The 24774-nt window shown below is 38.0% G+C and overlaps 1 protein-coding gene across 1 annotated transcript in view; it reads right to left on the reverse strand.

The window, feature by feature from the left end:
• Nucleotides 1-3870: 3870 nt before the first annotated feature.
• LOC107195052 (high-affinity choline transporter 1) overlaps nucleotides 3871-24774 on the reverse strand; it is a 27199-nt gene continuing 6295 nt past the window's right edge. Inside the window, exons 2-5 of the mRNA XM_015584814.1 lie at nucleotides 12986-13290; nucleotides 8646-8925; nucleotides 5787-6004; nucleotides 3871-5263 (exon numbers count right to left, since the gene is read on the reverse strand). Of these exons, the coding sequence (XP_015440300.1) occupies nucleotides 4556-5263; nucleotides 5787-6004; nucleotides 8646-8925; nucleotides 12986-13290 (1511 nt within the window). The 3' untranslated portion in view covers nucleotides 3871-4555. The remainder of the gene's footprint in view (nucleotides 5264-5786; nucleotides 6005-8645; nucleotides 8926-12985; nucleotides 13291-24774) is intronic.

The following is a 24774-nucleotide window of genomic DNA, read 5'->3' on the forward strand; positions in this document are numbered from 1 at the left end:
TCGTTGGAAAAACATCGTGAAATTCGGACACGCTGAGTAGGAACTAATCGCTTAACAATTACGTACGCTCACGATTTCACCTTGTTCTCAGCTAGAAATAATAGGATGAGCAACTGCGATGAGCGATAACGCTACTACATAGGCATTAACGTGTGAACAACGTGGCTACGGTCAAACGATACAACAAATCAATTAATGAAATTAACAATGGCGGTATATTCGTAATCTGTTTAACAATCTAACGGCATTTTTAGTCTTCTCGTGTGTTTATATAATGTGTACATTATGTATACGTATTGGGAAATCCTGTTTCTAAATCTTGTTCGTCTCCTTTAATGCCAGTAATGCCGGTTATATGTATTATACACTGTATACATACTATATAATAAACACAACGAATCTGTGCGACGATCGATCCGTTTAGCAATGTACATCGATCAATTTTGATGACTTTTGGAAGAAAACTAAGACACTTGAGAATAGTAGACACATATTCTGTTTACGGAAAAGAAGGTGAAGTCAATGAACTGATTTTGGTTAAATTTAATATTTTCTGTATATATGATTAATATAATTAACATGATATTAAAAGAAATTTCTAAAAATAGCAATAATGTAATTATTAAATCATATATAATAATAAATAAACATATTTAAATGGTTTTTAGACTACCCTGAAATCGTAGTTGATGTCAAAATAAAAAATCCGAATTAAATTTAATTAATTAATTTGTACAGATTACATAAACATCAATTAAATATATAACCTTGTTGTATTTATATTTCTAAAACTAAACAAGGTAAAAGAATTCGATTTGTGGAGAATATTTGATTATTTGCAATTAGTTCGTTATTTTCTTATACTAAAATAAGTATCAACACTGTAAGAATGCGGATCCAATAATTAGATGAATTAATATTGAAACAGTTAAGGTAATTACGACTTAATGATTTTTTAATGAAAATAAATTAATACAGACAACAGGAAACAAAATCAAATGGACTGTAAAAAACACATTCGCATAAACTATGAATGGGAATCATACAGTTTAATAGTGTTTATATAAATATGTGGATAAGATTGCTCCAATTTTGTAATGCTTTGCTCAGATTAGAATCTTAGAAATCCAACAGAATCAATAAAAGTCCTATGCTTATTTACTCGATTTACTTAAAATTAATGTGCAATTCAGCGCCCGTCGAGCTCTATAGCGGGCAGCGACGCGCAGCGTGCGAACACAGTGGTGGGGGAAATATGCAAGTGAGAGCGCGGTATAATACGTCCTGCCTCGCTCCCCTCCCCTGAAGCCCTCAGTTTGCCCGCCGAAGCCCACTGTTTGCCCGAATGGGCACAATTGCCCATCACACTGTTTACATTTTCCATTTCATTGATAGAGAAACCATCTGATCGATTTTTTCGACATTGACTATTTCATAAAAGTATTGATGATGCTGTGAAAACACAAAAAAACTCATATTGACAACTGTATTATCACTCTCTTAGTTTACACGAAATTGAAGATAATAAACTTTTAATTTACGATTTTTAGGGTTTACGATTATTACGATTTTTAGTTTTTACTCTTGTCAGAACAGTGAGAATAAAATTCACCAAGTAAAATATAAAATATTCTCAAATGTTCTATCTTTATACCACCTTCATATCAAAGTTCATCAAAATTAACGTGCTAAAGTTGGCGTATGTTCCTTGTAAGTTCCCGTATATGCCTTTTTAATGACACACGAATTGCACATGAGATTCAATGAACTATAGATTAGAGACATATTGAATTAAACGCAAAAAGATTGAAAATTCAAGTATATTAAAAATGTTCTTTTAATTCCCTAACTTTAAGATTACTTTAATCTGTAACATCAAATATTTTCTAATTGAATAATTAATATCATGTGGTTTATTTAAATCAAATAATGATATTAATTGTTACTTATGTACTTAAGGGCACTTCCCAATCAAATCATGCGGAAAATAGGATTTTTATGATTTTTTCCAGAAAAAAGTATACAGTAAGATAATGAAAGTTTTTGTACTTTATTGTACTACAAATGTTGAGTAAATAAATTTTTTATTTAACTTTTATGCACTTCTGCCTTTGATATGCATCGCATGTTGCATTGTTCTGAAAATCAAGGTCCTGAATGATCTCCAGCAGAATTCCAAACAGTGTAATTAGGAACAGTTTGGCAAATAAAAATGCAACAAAAATTGCATTTTTTACAGTGGCGATAGTGCATAAATAATACGTTTCTAATCAACATTCTCAGCAGCTGTAATCTGTGCCCCAACCTTGGGCCACTTATCTGTCTGTAAAATCTAAACCTTCAGGAATTTCGTTCCAAAATTTAATTTGGTAATTCTTAAGATGTTATTATATGAAAGTATGCAAACAGAATTTGTCGATTTTTTGAAAATTCTTGATCGGGAAGTGCTCTTAACTCATTTATTTAGAGAAACTTACATTTTCGATTGACATAAAGAAGTCACAGAAATGGAGCGTAAGTAAATGCAAATAAATTAAATAAGTACCTAAATTTGCTAAATAAAAGGTTTTGAATCACACGCGTAACTCGTAAGAAATCCGTAGCATGTTCGTACAACGAGCGACTGCAAAACGATCTGATCAGTAATATCTACCAACTCCTCTTTTCCACAGTAAAAACACGTCCATGTATCATTTACATATCCAGTCGGACTAAGCAAGGGAAGAACGATCGAGTACAAAAGCTTCTTGCCTTATTTTTTTTTTCATATTTTTACAATTTTATTTTCCCTAACATCAATTATCTCGTGAGTGGCGAGGAACGTGGAAGAAGACTAACAAACGGTAACATGGTCATAATTCTTCTCATTCTATGTAGTAACATCGTACTGGAAACCTCTCATCCACTTATATTATCACCAGAATAAAATCCCTAGAAGTAAATCTCTGCCAAAAAAATTGAGATTGAATTCATCGACTGTGTTGTATAAACATTTAAGGATTTTATGCTAATAACAATACGAATTGTTGAGAGCTTTTGTACATTTACTTAAAGAGTCCATCTTGACAGCCGCTCGTCCTGAATAAATTTCTAATTTCTAATGAGATTAAATGGGTATATTAATGAGATTAGAAATTAGAAATTGTGTGTAACGATCGATTCTCAATCGAAATTCCCCAGATTTCTGAACGGATTGGTCGTGCAAGACGTTTCTCCTCTCAAGCAGTTCGATAAACTCTAAATATATGTAATATAGTCATATATAATTATATATGTATATACGTATAGATATATAATTATATATAAATATAATTTTTATATTTATATATTTTTATATTTTCATATATTTCTGAAAAATGAAACAAGGAAATTACTAGGCCTATTTGGCGGTACAGGCAGGGATCACCTCGCCAGACTATCAAAAAAGCTTCGACTAGGAGTTCCACTTACTTCTCGATATCTATCGAGTACGCATGAACTGAATTAGACAGACATACTCATCATTTATATATTACAGTCACGATTATAAACGTGAACATAAAAGATTCGTGTCTACGGAACTCGAGATTCGGGTGTGTCGGAGCTTTATGGATGTAGGCGAGGAAGAGAAATCAAAAAAATTATTGAAGAAATCTAACTAAAAATCCTTAGATTCTAATGCATTGGAAAAGTACCTGAAGATGTAAAAATAGTTTGATGTGCTTCTGGCTCGTCAAAAAGCTCTTTTGATATATCAGGTTTGATTCATGCCTGAATCAACACACCGTCAATTTGTTGTGAAGTTTGGCTGACGTTTCAGTTAGGTATTGTCAATTCAAGGATATGTATATTAATCCAGGGTTCCAAGTTAGTTCTGGGTTAAATCTTAGTTTATTGCTCTGTTAGGTCTGCAATTCTTTGTTAATCAAATGTGTAACGAATTCGCTCTGTATTTAAATTATTTCTACATCAGGTCTGGATCGGATCTGGATTATTGGTAAGTTATATCTGTATTATTTTTATGCGCTGTTTAATTTCGATCGAAGTTTGGTACCTACTCATTATGTTACGGGTGTGCACGAGTAAAGAGGAACTCGTACGTAGAGTGTATCGCGAGTTAAAATTTTCAATACGAATGCATGAGTAAATGGGTTTATAAACTGTATTGTAAAAACTAAAAATTAGAAAACTGCATTGCTATGTTAGGACTGTAATTTATCGTTTGGTTCTGGTCTGATCTAAAACGAATACATATCAATTAAGTAAGTTATGTTTAAGTGAAGTTCGTTCTGATACGTGTGTAACATATAAGGTCTAGGAAAGGTCGTCGTCCGTCTTATCAAAAGGCCTATTGACAATCAAATACACCATCAAACTATCAATAATACTCTCTGAATTATCTATTTTTCTATAAAAACATACTCCCCACGCCAGAAACTAACCAGAAAAAACACAGTGATGTGAAAAAAGAACTGAATAAAACCACTCACCAACAAAAACTTCAAACTCCAATAAAACACAAACCCGCACCGCCGCGCTTATTGTTGGTCACAGCATCCGATCACGGAACCAGGAATTAAAACGCGGTGCTGGATTGGGGCTGTCTAGGCACGTTTGCTGCATGAGGGGCGAGGTGTCCACCGCCGCCACCTCCGCCAACGTCGCTATCCGTCATCCCTGCGATCTTGTATCCCGGGTCCATGTCGTAGTCCGGCTCGAGCGCAGGATTAACTCGTCCGTTCGATTCATCTTTGCTGCCATAAAGCCTGCCAGCTCCAGCAGCTAGGACAGCCATTTGTTCACCTTCAGCCGGATCTGGTCCAACTCTCTCGACATCTTCAGGTATATTAACGATACACCTAAAGATGTCGTAGCCAGGAGCCAGTCTACCAGTCAGGAAGGCCACCTGTGTGCCATAGGACACACCGATCAGAGTTACAAGGGACGTCAACATCGCCATTGTTCTGAAGGGAAACCCTTGGGTGTCGGTTTCCTCGTCGTAGCCTGGATAATGGATCAACGCGGGTAGACCCATCATCGGCTCGCCTCCGCTGATCCTGACCACGAAGGCGATTATATAGGCAGACAGACTACCATATGTATTACAGTAGTCTTTAAAGTGGACCACCATCAACAGTTGGGGGAAGAGGATCACGTAGACCAAGTCCGAGCACATCGACCAGAGGCCGTAGATCGAGGGGATCGTCAATGCCATCACGGTGCTCAGGACACCCACTACGCCAATGCCTGCGCGCATCACCCAGATGATCTCCATTTCCGACGCCTGTTCGAGGAAATGGTCGTAGAGAAGAAGGGGACTATAGTCTAGGACAATGGGTGTTGATACCGAGGAGATGTTTAGCCATGTAAGGTAAATACGAACGATTCAGTTTAGAGAAGTGTATGAGGCGACTTGTAACAAGCAGACCTAAATATAAATTGGAACGTAATGAAGTTGAAAAGATTCGATTTATAAAGAATGCTATCTTGTGATATACACTTCTTTTGACTTCCCATTGGTAAATACAATTGTATAGTGTGTTGATACGGTTACAATTTTTCGAATACGTTACTTCGACAGAATCGACAACCTTATTTATACGTTATTTATTCAGAAAGAGTTGTCAATTTTTTCGATGACTTTTTTCCGCATTTGGTTCAAACCGGTGACAATGATGTTCTCGCTTACGTGTCATAGTTTGAATTGATGATTATGATGAAAATGATGATGATGGTGACGATGATGATTTTGATGATGGTGGTGTTGATGAAGCCATAGTAGCAGAAATCGTCGAAGATGAACTTACCCTCTGACGGAAGATCAATTTATACACGTTTCTGGCGAACATGGAACTAGCCGAGAGAATGCTACTATCTGCTGAAGACATTACTGCTGCTGATACTGCGCCTAACCCGAAAAACGAAACGAAGTCTGGAGTCAAATATTGCAAGACCATTGGTAGAATCATGCTTGTTTCGTCCTGAGTAAGTGGATAGGGACCGGTGTAACCTGTCTCGTTCCAAGCTACAACAGATTTAAATATTTTTGCCATTGTTAAAAAATGTACCTATCAAGAATTATTAGGTTTTCCAAAAGCGTTTGCGTTTCGTTACTAAACAAATAACTAAAAATCGCGCGTATTAAAGTATAGCTTGGTTTTTTTTATACTAAAATTGAAACTAAAATTTGATCCCCAAAAATTAAAATTAACCTTTGAAATTTTATTAAATATTATATAAGAACAATTAGTACTCGAACAGGATCAATATCTACAAACGTATTTCTAATGTTTATCCAATCAGATGAATATCAAGTCGTTGTATAGTACTCAAAGGCATTTGAGCTGAAACGAAACATCTATAATATTACGAACAGTTTCCTTCTTATAATCTTGACACTAGTGAAGATAAATCCTACACGAACAATTTTTTCACGTGATTATCTAGATTAAAAGTGCTAAGTACACCTCCGTAATTCAATTATAATTTTATCTTAATGTTACCTAATGAGTACTTAGGTAATAATGAATTGAACAGTACACATGGGCTATTTACCACTGAAAAGAAAATGTTTATCTACTTTTAGGCTGTACTTGATCATCAAAATTTGGCTTCGATCCGAATTTGACAATTAAAACTTGTATATGTATACATATACAACACATGGATTTTTCATTTGAATTCGACCGATATTTTTGGAATTTAAACTTACATGTATCTGAATTCGACTGTCGAAATTTAAATTTTATTTGTGCAGCTGGATTTCGACGTTTAACTTGACCATTCAAATCAAAGTTTGACCATTCATTTAAAAAGCAAATATTTCACCGCTAAAATTTAAATAACGTTATGGAGATATTCGTGTAAATATTCATTCATAGCATTTACACGAGAGCAGAATTTTCAACTAACTAATTCAAAATAAAATATCATGTCTCTGTACAATTAATTGGAAAATGCACATCTTTATTCGAAAAATTACGTGTATGTACGTATAATATTTTTCGCGCATCACTTTCTTATCCAAGATTTGACATGATTATAAAAAAGTAATCCTATCCCTGTTGTCTATATCGATGAATCACCCTATACGACAAAGAAAAAGTTATTTGTCTCGGTATCCGGGACTAAAAATACACAAGATACTGATACACGGTGTCGCATTAGTTCCGGTGATTCTACTGTACCACGTGTTAGTGGACGAATCCTATTACCACCCTCGCCCTCGCGCCTGGCATGCCATATGGCAAAATCCCACGCTATTGTACACGCTGTGGGATATCAAAGCACCCTTCACCCGCACACCCTTCCGTTACAACACCGACCCGCTTAGCCCTGGAACCTTGTAAATACCAGCAGTTCTCCTCTCAGTCTGCAATGGTAGCAAATGTCAAGTAACCTTCGAATAGGAAGCGAAGGGGGTTGAAGAGCAAACCGAGTCTAATTCGATCCTCTTTAGCTTCGGGTACCCATGAAACACGGGTAGTTTAGGTTCCTTCCCCTCAAGCGAGAAAAGTACCGCTCAAAGGTATACGTTAACAATTGTCGTCGATTATTTCATGTTTTTTTCTGCATTTAAAATTTTATTAGCTGACGGATTTTGGTTAATATTTTTATTTGCTTTGAAATTTACTCGTTTCTCATGCACAAAAAAGATTAACGCATTACGTACTATAAAAATAATAAGGTAATGATGATATGATCTTTTATTAAATTTTGTAGAATAATTTACGAAGAATTAAACTTTGCTATTATACAGAAGTTGTTCCATAACGTTTCTCAATTTACTAAAATTTAAGTCTGAATTTTAAATTGATCGTTATAAACTAAATTTGTTACTAATTCCATTTGTAAATCATCCGCTTGTCAATATATCGTATCAATGAAATAGTATGAACAGAGTAAAAAAATTAAGCTAACCGATAATTAATTACTTAACGCATATTAAACTTTCTATGCTGACAGTTACTTCCTATTTTACAAGTTTTTAATAACTTTTCGCGCGGTAATCGTTTCCCACCTTTCTTAAATAAAAAGATACAGTATTCATAGTACTGCATATCAATTGTACTTTCTGAGTAATAGAAAAATAACAAATCTGACACATAACCCAATTAATATTGTTATTAATTCTGTTTGCCGGTAAAAAGAGTGTTCACAAGACAAAGTAACCAGCAAGAACTGTTTCGTCAAACCTTTCAAAGGATTCGTGTGCCCTATTTTTTCTTATGTAATATATAAATGTTATAAATTTCGCATCACTAAAATAAGCAACACAAGGATAAGTTATAAATAACAACTATAAAAAGCTCTAAGTACACTGTGTACATTGTTACACCCGTTAATTAATACAATATAATATGTAATAAAGCACAATAAAACTTGTATGTGAATTAATTGAAAAACATTAATAAAATAAATAAACAAGAACATTGTGTTATGCAGACAAATTTGAAGTGAATTAATTTTGAAATGCTAGTTTCAGTATCTACTGACGATTGCTTGAACCAAACATAACGGACCGTAAGCAAACTTTGTATATTGGTAGGTTTGTGGGTCAGTCATTCCATGTACATGTTAATTTTTACAGGGCTCCAGGAGTAAGAGAACGAGGAAATCAAGGTACAATACGTATGTTGTAAAATCATTTGAGGGCTCTAACTTACGTGTCGCTTTGGCGATGGCTCCAATCAGCACAGGCGGAATAGCCATGAGGATACAGCCAATGGCAGCCACGTAACTCAGCACTTGAGCTCTTCCCGCCGTTTTTGAAGACAAGACCCTTTGAAAGTACACTTGCCACGGAATCCCGCCGAACACTAACAACAGGCCGTAATCTATATACGACCAGTACTCCTTTGGCTGCACTTCGCCGATCCAATCCACATCCATTGAACTAAGAGATTCTACCTTCGAATTCGTCCACGCGAATGGGATACACATCCACTGCAATCAAAATCATAATACTATACATATTTTCAGAAATTGTATACATATAGAGTAGTATATCAGAGGATATGCAGATCGCCTTAAAATACGTATACAGGAAGCTTCAGTTTTAAACGGAACGTATAAAATGGGATGTTACAACTTTTAGTACAGAGCTGACAATTAAACTTTAGTGAAATATTAAATAAACCAACGTTAACTAGGACCTATGAGGCATAGAGAAAGCAAAACAATTACTATTGTTATAACCTATAACTTTACAAGTCCTCGATTCATTAAAGAAATTTATTTTGTCGTCGTAATTTTTATTGTGAACGTGTTGCAAGGTATATTTAAATTTCCTTATTTTTAAATTTATTTTAAACCTGAATAATGGACTTTATTTAATATGAAAATTACATTTGTACGGTAAAATTCCATACATTTTGTTGTGAGGGTTAAATGTCTTAAATAGCTTTACAGAATAAGTAACATACTACAGTGTATGTATGTGTATATCACCAAACCTTTGAAAAGTTCAAGTTTTCCTCATCGGCTAATTTTACTAATTAGTGAAGGTAAGACAAATTGCATTATTTCCCTTTGGAAAAGAGGGGCAAACCCAGCTGACAAATGTAGCTTTGCCGTTCAAATGAGTTTCATGATATCTACATCGATGACTATTCAGGGAAAAACTCCAAATGTTATAAACAGTAAACAATATTCGCAGTTTTTTTTACTTGTAAATGAAATATTATGAGTTATACATTGTAATTTTTTATTCTATGTAACCCTACAACAAAATGTAAGATCCTATGTAGGTCCAGCGACATCAATGAGTGTCACCGCTCGATCCTTCGGTTTATGACCTTGGTATATCCTGTCCCGTACTGTATGTCCACGATCTCCGGTGCGGGTGGTTTCGAATGACGATGGCTTAAGTCATGGTCATGCTCAATCAGAAATTTAAAAAAAAATCGATTTTCCACTTTCTACATTTTCTTTGAGTACAACATCTCGAGAATATTCTGTGCAAGTTTCAAGGTAATCCAATTAAAAATGATAGAGTTACAGGCGTTAAAAAGTAAACACTTTATACATATAAGTGTAAGCTTGACTTGAAACATTAAACCCGTTTTTCTCAAAACTACGTTTTTCAAATCGGTGATCAATATTTCTCAAAAACTACTGTGTCGATTTACAGGAAACCTTTTGCGCCTTATTTCAAATCAGAGAAACTTGTCCTTGAACGAAGGATTTTTGTTTCCTTCCATACTTTTTTTTTAATTGACCAAAAACGAGTGATTTTTAAGTGAAAATCGCACTTTTTCAGGAAAATGTCCGCCATTTTGTTCCTAATCAATATTTTGAAAAACCCCACGTTCAGGGACAAGATTGGTTCTTCCATTACATAAATCTTACTGAATTTTTAATTTCAAATGAACCGTTACGAAGTTACAGTGATCACGGCAGACCACTTTTTGTGAAGAAACATCCGGAAGATCGCTCACCATTTATTTACTAATAAATATTTTTAAATAAAAAAATTACCTTATAATCTAGAAACTGCTATCTTTGAAACACAAACACATTTTTTGAAAAAGGTCTTATAGTTTTTAAGAAAAAAATTCCAAAAGAACACGCTTTTTTCGATCTTTTGACTGAGCATGACCCCTTAAAGCAGCTGAAGAAAATGATGGAAGAACTGAGCAACCGCTCATATTCACAGCAGAGGACATCGACATATGACTTTCTCGGGGAAGAATTTTTAATTTCCGTATTGGTATAACGAAAAATGACATGGACATTGAACGGTGGATTAAGCATCTGATGGACGAACTGGCCAGAAGATACGAATGTAAGTACAGAGCTCTCTCGATTATTGTCCCGAACTCTGGTTCGCACAGGGACTATAATCGTGGACCACGCGAAACGCTTCTGACCCTCGTGAGTACGTTTTTTGCCCGAAGCTCGAGCCCCGGCACTCGCCTTTGTAGTATTCCGAACGTACAAAAGGACAAGCCAGTAAAAAACAGAGAGAAAGCTTTTTTTCCTACTCGACTCGGCTGCGTGACCCGCCTGCGATGCTCTCGCTGACCAATGGTTACATTATAGCCGACCACACAGTCCGATTGTGTGTGTACCGTTTCGGCCAATAATAAAAATACGTGTGAATGGAGGTGATTCCGCTACATTTTATTCGTCGGCAGCTCTCTGGGCAGTCGGTGACGATTAAACGCTTCAACCAATCGTCGTACCCTCACGAGCAAACTCGGCTTCCACTAGGAGAAAAAGTGACGTAGGATAAGGACCTACTATCACTTAGTAAATTTATTCCAAGTACTGAAATAAATGTTAAATTCAGTGATAATTTGGCATAAATTTCAATAATTCCCAATACCACGTGGTAGGAGGCCTTTTCCTTAATTTGTTACTTTTTCCCCTACTGGAAGCCGAGTTTGCTCGCGGGTGTACATATAAGAGATCATCCGAACACGTGTGTCTCGTTTCGAGGTTATGTCGCCACGTGGAAAAATAAGTCGAAAATAAGGAAAAATTGAGCGTGAATATTCATCTGTAACGTATGTATTCGTGCTGGAAATAAATAGAAATGGAATGCAATTAACAGACGCAGCAGTCTAGTCTTATGAAAAAATTTTATTCGACATTTCCGATTAAGTTTTTCACGTAGAATCACTTCACGCTTGCTTGTACCACCAGTTACAGGACACCCTGTATAATAAACTGCGCTGCCTTATGGTAGCGATGAAGCGAGACCTAAGGACAGAAGTAACGCTGGAGTAGCTCCTCTCTTGCTCGCACATCACAGAGGGAGAGGGGAAAACGACTGGAAGGCAATGAGAGGAAGGAATACAGCACGCATGTAATGCCGCCACTACACCCTAGGAGAATCCCCCACCAACAGTCACATTAGAAAGAGAAGTAGCTGCTCCAGTTAATGCCCTCTTTCTCTTATGTCGACTTCAGCCCTATCATAAGACCGCGCAGCCTATTATACAGGGTGTTAATTTTAATTCGAGCACCTAAATTATTTCCGCTGCTATTAAAAGTAAGAAAAAATTACTAACTAGAATGTACATGGTTTTAAGGCGTGCATATGATGGTGATGAAATGTGTTTTACATTTTATTACGTTTAGTTACTTCTGCATTCTTCAAAGTGAAGCTGATTTCTTCGCCTTCAAGGTCATGTCAAGGTCATGGTGTGTAGGTCGTTGAACTCATCTTGACACCGACTACCACACCGCGTTATAAAAAATACATGTTAATATGCAAAAAATACAATGACCTTAAAAAGAACCGTTAAAATGACCTTCACAGGATTTTTTTATCGCCATCAGATGCACACCTTAAAACCGTGTACATCCTATTTGGTCATGTTTTCTAATTTTCAATAGTAGCGGAAATAATTTAGGTGCTCGAGTTAAAATAAACACCCTGTATATGTATGTCTATGGGACAGAGGCTACGAGTATGCGTGCGCAGCCTCCCATCGTAGCGTCCCGCACGCCGATCGCCGATCACCAGCCATCTCAACTGAATAGTGGGGAAACGGACTGAATGATGGTAAGAACCATCTCGTCCTTACCAACGACATGTTGCCCAGGCCAACCCTAGATAGACTACATATACCTATGCATGAAACGCTTCTCTTGATCGACCTTAAACAATAGATAACATTTTTCATACTCAACAGGCTAACATGGTCTTTATTTGGTTTCTAGTATGTTTCACCAAGACTCTATTAATTCCATAACAGCTTAGATGTTATTAAAAACATATAATTTACTATTTCTACAAAGTTTTTATTCAGAAATACTTTGTTAAGAAGAAGGATAAACCAAATGTACCGAACTAACGTAAAAGATACAATCAACAATATTCTTTCAGAAGCTCTTCTTGTCTGTTCTGACATTTACTATGATGCAGAAAGTGCATAACAGGACAACATCTACTGGAATAATCATATACGATGAAAGAAAATCGTTGAAAATAATATTCGACTAATAAAATGGAAAAAGATACATCCTCAGTACAGTAATTAATTGTTCAACTTACCAGCCCGATGAAGATGCAAAAAAGTTGAATAACATCAGTGTAAGCAACAGAATAAAGACCTCCGAAGAGAGTGTACAAAACAGCAATACAGGCGCTCAAAATGACCGAGGCACCCTGGTCCATGTCGATTATGACTGCTAATGTAGCACCCAGAGCTGCCAAAATACCCGCCGCCCAGAACACCTCACCACAGAGAGCAGGAAGAAACAGAAGACCCCCCATTCGTTCGCCAAACGCGTCCTGAAGAGGATCCAACATCGTGATGTACCCCTGTTCGCGCATTTTGTTCGCGAAAAATATGCCACCTGAAACAAACGCATGCAGACACGATATTTTTCGGTGTGATTACTGGAAATAATTACGAGAAAATTTATTTTCTAACAATTATTGCTTGTAATACTACTTTGTTTATAAAGTACAAAACCTTGTAAAAATGTATTTAAAAACTCAATGGTTAAACAATCAACACGTCTTATGCGAGTAGTATCAATTTTTATTCGATTGATGCACGTAAAATGATATTTTTAGTTTATGGTCTTTTCCACGAAGGAAGAGCCCTGGTAGGTAGGCCCGACTTGTTTCGGTGTTGCCGCGATCGCGACACGTCTTCGGCGCTTGTGTCTCTCTCACTCTTCACGTCTTAACCAATGATCTGCGACCGTCGACGTGCGTCCTCGTCTACGGTCGTTTGTCTCCATCGCACGTATTACAAACCTCTCGAGGACCCACCTACAATCTCAAGTAGTGGGGACTGCGTTCGGCACACGCCCGTCAATCATCTATTGTCTGGAAATGGCAGAGAATGTTGACGAGACGCTAAACGTTTTCACATGTCAACAGTTAAAATACATGAATAAGAAAAAGTTTATTTCTTTTGAAAGAATGTATTGTACCCAAATATTGAGCAACATATTAAAAGGGGTTTAAGTTAATACTTAGGTTTTTAAATGTTACACGTGGAAATCACAAGGTAAAGAAGGAAGTTGGTTTACCGAGCGTCTGAGCGAGAGGCTCTCGTGTCGAAGTGCCGGAGGATGGAAAGAGACACACAGTGGCATTGAGACCGTGACAACGTCGCACGAAATACGCAGCTCGCGTTGGATCCCCACCAGGCCACGCGCTAAGGAAGGGAAACCTCCCAGGGCTCTTCTTTCGAGGAACAGACCATAGCTGTAAACAGCGCCGGATCAAGGGAGGGTCTAGTGGAGCCTGTAGCCCCGGGCTCCATGTTCCAGGTGGGGGCCATTCTATACCTTCCGTTGCGTTATGATTAAATGTTATTTAATTTTATTTAAAATAAATTTCAATTTTGGAAGATTTATATATTTTGTTGTGCTGTATTACAAAAAATCCACCCCCCCCCCCCCCCCCCCCCCCCGCTTTTCAACCAAAGAGGCACCCGAAAATCTGATTGCCCTGAGCCACAAAAAATCTTAATCCGGACCTAGCTGTAAAAATACATAGTTTATTTTTTCATTTTTACTTAATATCATTAAGTTTTACTCTGTTTCAACACTAATCTATTCAACAAAAATTTTAAAATCCACAAGATAGCTGTTTCGAAACTGTTTTTACAGTTTAATTATGTATCGAGAGTTTACCTTGAAGAAAAGGGGCAGGATGCTTACGAGAAACTGGCCAGTACAAAAACGTACTTTTTTAGCGAATCATAATTCAACTTAAACGTAGTTTCTAACTATATGAGTATGAACAGCTTATTTTCGCTAAAAAATTATCATTGATCCTCGACGTGAAGGGTGTTAGGCCTTCCTATATCAGAAGATAATTGGTACTACGTTACAGATATTACTAAAAAGAACAAAAAGTTAAACACCATTTTTTTATGTATTCATAATAAAGAGCACAGATTCATTCTTTGAATATCGCTCATCTACACTCGCAGTTAGGAGTAAAATAATATACACGTGTTGTAATAACGGCCCGCTGGATTAGTACCCATTAAATGCAGAGTTTATGAATTCAAGATGGAGATTTATATTTCTAATAACTTTATGAAATGGTACAGCTAATTTTACAAAAATAACAACACATAGGACTTCACTATATGTTCCGTTTAGAATACAAATCTATTTTCTTATATTAATTAAAACATAAAGAAATGAAGAATTATTTTATTTACTTACTATGATTAATTTACTTGTTGAAAAATAATTTTCCAACTTACATACACGGTGTTAATAAAAATAAGGCGAAAATCTAGAATGAAAAAATTGCGTTGGAGGCTTCGTTTCCGAGTTATTAATTGTTGAAAATGCGGGCGAAATACACCTGACTCGACGGGTTATTCTACTTGAGAGGCGTGATCTTGAACTGTCTCATTTCGTTTGCTTTATTTTATTTCATTCATAAAATTTAACTAGGTCATCGATCGATCTCGTGTATCAGCAGGGAATCAACTGTTTGTATAACCCATCGTGCCAGACCTATTTCACACGTATTTTGCTTGTGTTTTTAACAATTAACAACTCAGACATAAAACCTTGAACGCAATTTCGTCTTTCTTGATTTTCGTCTTAATTATGCATGTAGAATCCACACACTGTGAAAATGTTCCACATTTTTGTTAACACCCTATGTATTTTGACATTTCAGAAATCTGTCCTTTTGGGCAGGAATAAATTCGATTTAGAGAAAATACACGACTTCTTCTTATTCTCGAATTCATTTATCGATATCCTACCAAGTAAAGTAAATTAATTTATTTTTATAAAATGCAGTGATATATTCACCACAGACATTATATTGTTACGTGTTACCCGATAGGTAGCATGTATTGTAAATAGACCCCTCTCGATTATCGTCTGGCTTGTTCTACACGATTATTGTCCAAGCGTTATCCCCACCACTGGTGGACGGGGGCGTAGCAGCTGTCAAGCGCATACTTTGTCGGCCCTCTGCTATTGTTGCCGAGGCTCGGGCTTCGGGCGAAACACGAATTTACGAGGGTCTGAAGCATTTCTCCCTAGAAGATTATTGTCCCGGCGTGGACCCGAATTTGGGACAATAATCGAGAGTAGTGTGTATTGTCAAAGAGAGTAGCTTTGGGATGGCGCCGTCGCACAGTGGGCCAGATCGAAGAGTTAGCTGTTCATTTGCCACAAAATCAAATTCCTCATATCGATGTTTAACGAATGTATATTGCTTTCTAAATGTGTATCACATTCGAAAACGATAAATGTAATGAGGTATATTAAAAATTGTAGTTAAAACAAACATTTAAAGATGAAACTTTTATAAATACCACTTTTCACCGAAAAAATTACTTTTTTTCGTATTGATTCCTCGCAAAAACCTATCAAACATTATGTGTTCATGTTTTTTTTATGAATAGTACATGTCTGTATTGAGAACGCACCTGGATTAAAAAGTTATTGTTCATAATTTGATTAAAAAGGTAATACTATGTAGTGAAGTAAAGAGAATCGTCGAAGTTTTTCACCTTTGACAAGGGGTATGTTTAAAGTTTTAAAGAGTTATGCGTTCTATCAAAGTGGAATATTTTCAGGCGTTATTTCTCTATAAAATCATGCAAGATTACTTCCCCCCTCGTCCCACCCCATAAGTTATTATTGTTTAAAGCGTCGCGTGACACGCACTTCAGCGGCGAGTCTCGTTACACGAGACGCGTTGCAGACCACACTTACATAGATTAATGTTAAAAGAAGACGTCCAAGACGATGATGATTCATTATAGATAATAACTTTTAGATAAATAAATTAATACATTGTAAAGCTCTAGTAAAAAGTTTCTTATCTTTGTTAATAAGAATAATTGCATAGATTTTTGTTTATTAATAGACAAATAATAAATAAAAGTTTATTAATAAAAAATAATAAAAATGACAATGCTTTTTTTCTTTATAAGCCGAAAATCCGTATGGTTAATTTATTATATTCACTAATTTTCTAAAATATAACACTTATGCTTGTTTGAATATTTTACATTTTTTCAAGAAGAAAATAATCACATATTCTTCTTGTCTGATTAAATGTAATAAAATTCATTGATTCAAGAATTATAGATTACTCTATTAATTTTTTTGAAAAGTCTGTACAGCTAATATTCAATTATAATTCATTATTCACATGTCATCACAATTTTTCAGGCATTTTCGATGCTCTGACAAAAAAATGTTTCCAACAAAGAGTAATCAGCACTTCCTGTTCTACAAATACCAATATAAAAAATTTTGAAAACTTTTTTTTAATAAAAAAGATGAGGTCATCTTGATTTTCTTATGGTCACTATATATTTTTTACTCAATAATATTATAGTTGACGTCAAGACGAATTCAACGACCTATATATTATTGTCCTTAAATCTTGAAATAACGTTAAAACAATTGTGAACAGATAATTCTTAGATCTGACCGACTGTGCGTCGTTCTGGTAACGGCCCCCATCATAGACAATGTAGAGTGGTGGTACGTCCTTGGAAGGAGAAGGATGTGTCACAGATAAGTACTCCTCCTCTTGAAATAAATAATTCTTCCTTTTATAAACTTTGTCCTCTCATTATTGGAGATTATGCCGCGCTCACACAACAATATATACTGGGCGCCAAAATTAAAGCATCACTAAAATTTGCCGAAAATATTGGTCATTTTCAGATGCCTATATCTTCGCGAAAAATAGCTATAAAAAATATTGTGACAGAGCGTTTTGTAGCCCGAAGTTTCTAGTTTTTGAATCGGGAATTTAAAAATTATTTTTATGTAATTTGTTCCTTTTTTTTAAAAGATGAAGCGCAGTAAGCGAATGTTAAAAAATGTTGGTCAAGTTTGAGAGGATGCATGGGCCAAATGAAATTTTTTCTGGTAATTCCAATGGAAAACTTTTAAAAAGCAAACATTTCTCTTTAATTTCGTTTTTTTAATTTTGTTGTACAGTTTTTATTGGCCGAGTTATTCGTCATCATATGAGAAAAGGTACTTTCCACTTTGACCACCTGTAACTTGCGAACGCATGATCGTATAGAAAATTCCAGAAGTGATTTGGAAAGCTGAGAGATTTCTCTTTAAAGACCTTTAGTTGCCAATTTGTTGAAATTTTTTTTCGTCGTCTACAGTCCATTTCAAAATAACGTAAAATATTGCATAATTACCATTTTTCACAAAACACGATGCCATTTTAACAAAAATTGTGGAATCTTCCAGGTGTCTACGTTTTTTTTAAGTTAAAAGTACACGTAACCCCTGTACCAAAGGCCGCATTGATCAGATTTTTTTTACCCTGTGCCCTCGATAGTGAAACTTGCGATACAGTCTGAAAAATTGGTGAATGACTCTTTTGCGGCACGTTTCCTCTTTAAAACGATTTCGCAGCGTTTGAACTGTTGTGGTCTGTGTCTTCTTAGTTTCACTTTATTTTAGAAGAAAGTAGAGATGTCAGAAATTTAGCAAACACATTTTTATACAATCTCTTCGCAATGACAAAAAGTGAACAATGCGAAGTGACGAGAGGGTGCAGATGGTGTGCATATCCTACCCTTTCTTAGTTATTGCGATAGATACACTCTTCTTTTTTTTTACTGAACTTAATTTGGTTTTTTTTACCGAACTTCTTCCTTTCCATTGCATCTCCTCGCTGTGTAATGAGATGAGTACCTTGGCATCTGCCAGCGAGACGTTGGCTTGTAACGTTAGTACTGCGCACTGTCTGTAGGTGGCCGCGGCGCCGCGACGATTCTCACAGTTGAGGCTTGCGAGCCCCAACTTGATAAGACGAACCGCGAGTGTGGGTGGGTACTCATTAGAACTGGTCTTGCAGTAATTGCATCACGGATTTTTTTTCTTCTTTTTAGCAATTCCATTAAATCCTTCAGTTTCCTCCTCTATTTATTCCTATCGAAATTTTTTTCTTAGCAAATTTTTCACATCTTTTCTCTTTCTTTAAGCACTTTATTATGCCTAGACGTCATCTCTCTGATTACGAAATTGGTCGACTGGTAACACTTTTGCAGGAAGGTTGCAGCCAACGACAGGTTGCTAATGTTCTTGGTGTAAACCAGTCAGTTGTGAGCCGTGTCTATGCTCGATTTAGAGAGACTGGGGAGTATGTCCGTAGATCGGGGCAAGGACGCAGACGCGCGACCAGTTCTCGAGACGACAGAGCAATTACGCGACGTGCTCTTCGGGAACCCTTTGTTATCGCACGCACTATTGCGGAACAAATTTCGAACCGCAGGCAAAACCCGCCACGCACGATCTCTAACAACACCGTGAGGCGTCGATTGAGGGAGGCTGGCTTACGTTCGAGGCGCCCGGTACGAGTCCCGTTGCTAACTGCTAGACATCGATGGCAGCGTTTAGCTTATGCTCGTCGTTACATACGCTGGTCTCAGCGTCAATGGACAAATGTTCTTTTTACAGACGAGTCCCGATTCTGCCTACGAGGGAGCGACCGACGGGAACATGTTTGGCGTCGTTGTGGCGAACGTTACGATGCCAATCATACAAGGCCGATCACCGCGTTCCATGGGGGATCCGTTATGGTTTGGGCCGGAGTATCGCGGTATTCACGTACACCGCTAGTTATTCTTTCACGTGGTGGTTTGACCGCCATGCGGTACGTGGACGAGATTTTGCGCCCCGTTGTGCTCCCTCTGCGTCAGCGTATGGGCAACCGCTTTCTGCTTATGCAGGACAATGCAAGGCCCCATGTTGCACGCTATACGCAACAATTTCTTCAAGAAAATCAAATACCAGTTCTTGACCATCCACCAGTGAGCCCAGATTTAAATCCCATTGAACATGTTTGGGATATTCTTGGGCGTCGGTTGCGACAGCAATACCCAGACTTGGCGAATTTAGGGCAATTAGCGCACGCCCTCCGCCAAATTTGGCGAAGAATACCACAGTCAATCATACGGAGGTGCATTAATATGCGCAAACGATTAAAAGAAGTAATCAACCGGAGAGGCGGTAATACCCATTATTAAACACAACATACGCATACATGCACGCACGCACGCATCGGAGAGTGAGTTTGGAGTCAAAAAATACTGTGGGAGTGACGAACCACAGGGTCTCATCTCTCCATGCTTGTACATACGCAGTGAAGCGTAAATCCGACAGTGAAACCTCCTCGTGGTACGCCTTAGGTAATGCTAATGCCGGCAGTATTGTGCACCTTTTGTCATTGCGAAGAGATTGTTTAAAAATGTGTTTGCTAAATTTCTGACATCTCTACTTTCTTCTGAAATAAAGTGAAACTAAGAAGACACAGACCACAACAGTTCAAACGCTGCGAAATCGTTTTAAAGAGGAAACGTGCCGCAAAAGAGTCATTCACCAATTTTTCAGACTGTATCGCAAGTTTCACTATCGAGGGCACAGGGTAAAAAAAATCTGATCAATGCGGCCTTTGGTACAGGGGTTACGTGTACTTTTAACTTTAAAAAAACGTAGACACCTGGAAGATTCCACAATTTTTGTTAAAATGGCATCGTGTTTTGTGAAAAATGGTAATTATGCAATATTTTACGTTATTTTGAAATGGACTGTAGACGACGAAAAAAAATTTCAACAAATTGGCAACTAAAGGTCTTTAAAGAGAAATCTCTCAGCTTTCCAAATCACTTCTGGAATTTTCTATACGATCATGCGTTCGCAAGTTACAGGCGGTCAAAGTGGAAAGTACCTTTTCTCATATGATGACGAATAACTCGGCCAATAAAAACTGTACAACAAAATTAAAAAAACGAAATTAAAGAGAAATGTTTGCTTTTTAAAAGTTTTCCATTGGAATTACCAGAAAAAATTTCATTTGGCCCATGCATCCTCTCAAACTTGACCAACATTTTTTAACATTCGCTTACTGCGCTTCATCTTTTAAAAAAAAGGAACAAACTACATAAAAATAATTTTTGAATTCCCGATTCAAAAACTAGAAACTTCGGGCTACAAAATGCTCTGTCACAATATTTTTTATAGCTATTTTTTTGCGAAGATATAGGCATCTGAAAATGACCAATATTTTCGGCAAATTTTAGTGATGCTTTAATTTTGGCGCCCAGTGTATATTGCATATGCAAATTCATATCGTCATGAATAAAAGGAATTTCTATATTTTATATTTTTATGTTTATAGCACCATAAAAATGTTGTTCTCCAGTAAGGTACACAATGTAGAACGGGACTCCATCTTAAGTAACTGTTTTCTGAATTAAAATGTGTTAATTACATTCCTTGTATTCTCTTTATGAGTCAATCATATTCATCCGTCGATGAAATTTCATGTATTGTTACTAAATATTTTACACGTGTGTAAAATGAATCGAAATTTTATATAGCGAAACATGCAGGGTTTTCAAAGAATCTGATGTTTTACGATAGAATTAACATGTCAAACACTGACAATAAATTTCAACAAATGGAACTTCATGCTTTAATCAAATTAACGAATCTGAAATAGAATCCTTTTCGACAATCTATACGACACTTGCTGATGTAATTCTAACGATCATTCTTGCGCGAGTCCATTCTACCGCTCAGAAGTTGGATGAAAAAGTTATTGCCTGTAAGAGCCTCGATTATAACTAGTTTACTAACTATGTTCCTACTACAGCTTGTGGCGTTACAATGACACAAAACTGTTAGTTAATTGTAGGTATCCTACTTTTAACGAAACAATGCGGAAAAAGTTTTTATTGGTAGTTTCCTCGAATAAAATGTAAACTGTGATAGAAAAGTCTACGCATCAGTTGTTGCTGTTGTAAAACTCTTAATGTTTATATACCGTGATAAGAAATCATGCATGAAAATATTAGAAGACTAGATCACACATCAGTATGTACAAGCGGTAATTATTTACAAATGGGGACCGAGTTCCGATGACGTTGACCTTGACATATCTTATCAAGGTCAACATCCTAAACAACTTTTCCCTATACATGTACCCGTCGCTCGGGCTTAGTTTCCGAAATATTCGCAAAAAACTTTTGTTACACTTAGATTTATGACTGGTAGTACCTACATTGTGTCGATCAGAGCTGGTTAAAGACTAGGGATGGTGTGACCTGCTACTTGTGAATCACTCGTGATTCGATCACGTTCGTTCCCAATCACGGTGATTTTTCACAGTGATTCGTGATTTCTCGTGATCGTTTTTAATTGGTGGAAAAACCTAACAGTTCTTTACACGCGACACATAATCTGTAGATTTTATATTAACGGCATCAAAACAAAAATTCGAGTTATACCGTATAAAGTGAAGGAATAATTAGAAACAATGAAGAATATTGAATAAATTAATGATTATAAATTATAATCAACATGTTACCTAGCAAATCATTCTTTTAGAATTTCTTGTTTTTTCTACTGATTTTTACAAACACAAATAGTAATGTAATTCATCGTAAAATCATATTGAATACGTTTTTCTGTTTAAAGATCAAGGACTTACGATCGCAGTGAGCAAATTCACTCAAGATAAAAAAATCGCAATCACGGTCGTGAATGAAGTTAAATCACGACCGTGATCGTGATTCGGCGATCACTGTGATAAATCACCGTTAGTGATTTTGCACGCCATCTCTATTAAAGACACACCACGCAGTGTTAACCATGCACCCAATATCCCACCGCATATCACGCAGTGTTAACCACGTACCCAACATTTGACCAAACACAAGTTTAGTTATCGATGTCTACAAAAACAGGAAAAAACTTTCTTCATCGGACTCCACAGCACATGTGTCTGGCTTGTGTTTGGTGGGATGTTTAGTAGGTGGTTAACATTGGATGGTGTGTGGTAGGATGTTGGGTGCGTGGTTAACATTGGGTGATATCTAGTGTCATGTTGTCTTCATCATTTTGATAACATGTCAAGGTCAAGGTCATCGGAGCTAGTTATCCCTTTGTAAATAATTACCTTTCTCAACATCCCTTATTAAAATTTGCAGAATGAAATCTGCTCGTAACCTAAGTTTCACAAAAGTTCACAAAATTCGTCTATTATATTGGGGGAGAGGTTATCGTCCCTCCACGCCAAAGGTACCTACCCCCAACTAACTCCAAGTACACTTTCTTGACAATGTAAATTATTCATAAAAATCTAATATTTCAAATTCATGAAGTATACTAGTAACCTGATTCACAAAAGTTTTCTGCGAATATCTAAAAAACTAAACCCAAGTGACAGGTACATATGTAGGGAAATTCAGAATGGTGACCTTGTTAATATATGTATATCGAGGTCAAGGTTATCGGAGCTGTGTTCCCTTTTGTAAATATTTACCGTATAAGCTAATTATCTTGAATACCAAGACACTAATGTGTAATATTAATATTATTTGAACATCATGGTCAACTTTCTTAACTATGTTACTACAATCGAGACTTTGTTGACACAAGGTAAAGTAACGCGGGGGGGCGAGACTGGATTGGGTTTTCGCAGCGAGGGGTGCGTAGGTGTTCTACGTAACACTCCGACCTGCGTCAAAAACCACGATGGAGCTGATGTTCGACCTACAATCAGGCGACACTTCGGTGTCGTCTGCTGCGGCGAATTTCGGCGAAGTCGGCGGGCCCGGTCTGGTCAAATCCACACACACCACCTCCACGTGGTGCCCCCTGGGACCCTTGGTGACTTCGGTTGCCAAGAGTGCTAACGGTGTGTGTGGTAGGAGAGTGAGGAGGAGTTTATATCAATATGGATAGTACAACTAAGGAAATAGGTGTTACTGCTCCAGGGGCCCTCGGATCCCCAGGAGCCGGCGCGGGTGCGGTTGTTGAGCGGGCCGCACCCGTGTCGTTATCTGACGACCGTGAGGGCCGGTTGGTGAGCTCCCAGGCCACCGGATCCCTATCTGCTACTGGGCAGCAGAAAAAAGGGCGTCAAAGCCAAACAACAAAGACTATGGCTAGTACAAACAAAGAGAATACGGTTACTGCTCCAGGGGCCCTCGGAACCCCAGGAGCCGACATGGGTGTGGTGGTTGAGCGGGCCACACCCACGTCGTTATCCGACGCCCGTGAGGATCCGGCGGTGGACCACCAGGCCGCCGGAGTGCTAAGTATTACTGGAGAGGAGAAGGGCGACCCCCCCTCGGAGGCGCTGCCGGGTCCCTCGGGACCGGCCGCCCCCAGGGCGGGTAAGGCCCCGATAGTGAGACTCCAGCGCCTGACGGCCGGCACTGAAGGGTCAACCAGCGCCAGCGCCAGGTACCTAGACCTGGCGCTGGCGATGGAAATTAGCGACGGGGAGGAGTCCGACACCTCGAGGGTTTCGGCGGTTTCGGTCGCCTCCTCTGTCCGCTCCAGTGCGAGTGGGCTGGCCCGCAAAAGAGGCAGGCCGCCCACCACTGGGGAGTATGTGGGCCTCGCTGAGGCGAAAAGGAAGCTCCTGGAGCTCGAGCTCCAGGAGCGACGCCTCAGGGAGGAAGACGACTTGCTGGACCGGACGGTACCGCCACGACTGGTCCACAAGTCGTGCAAGAAGCTACCGGCCGAGGATGCGGTGGCGGAAGAGATGAGGCAAGCTCCGACCCCGGACCTGGGAGCTGTCATAATTGACAGCGTCCAGGCAATAGAAAAGATCGCTCGGTGCTCTTCAAACCTGAAGGGCACCAGCGTCCGAGCACTCCGGGAGGCCGCCCAGCAGATTAAACATGCGGCGGCTGAACAAGCGAGGCGGACGGTGCTGTCCGGGCGGGAGCTGGAGCTCGAAATAGAGGTAAAGGACCTCCGAGCCCGGCTCTCCGCTCTGGAGGCACTGTCCGGCCCGCGCCTCGCGGCGGCGGCATCGACGGAGGAACCGTCGGCGGT

This window comes from Dufourea novaeangliae, unplaced genomic scaffold (genome assembly GCF_001272555.1).
Source record: "Dufourea novaeangliae isolate 0120121106 unplaced genomic scaffold, ASM127255v1 scaffold46, whole genome shotgun sequence".
Lineage (NCBI taxonomy): Eukaryota > Metazoa > Arthropoda > Insecta > Hymenoptera > Halictidae > Dufourea > Dufourea novaeangliae.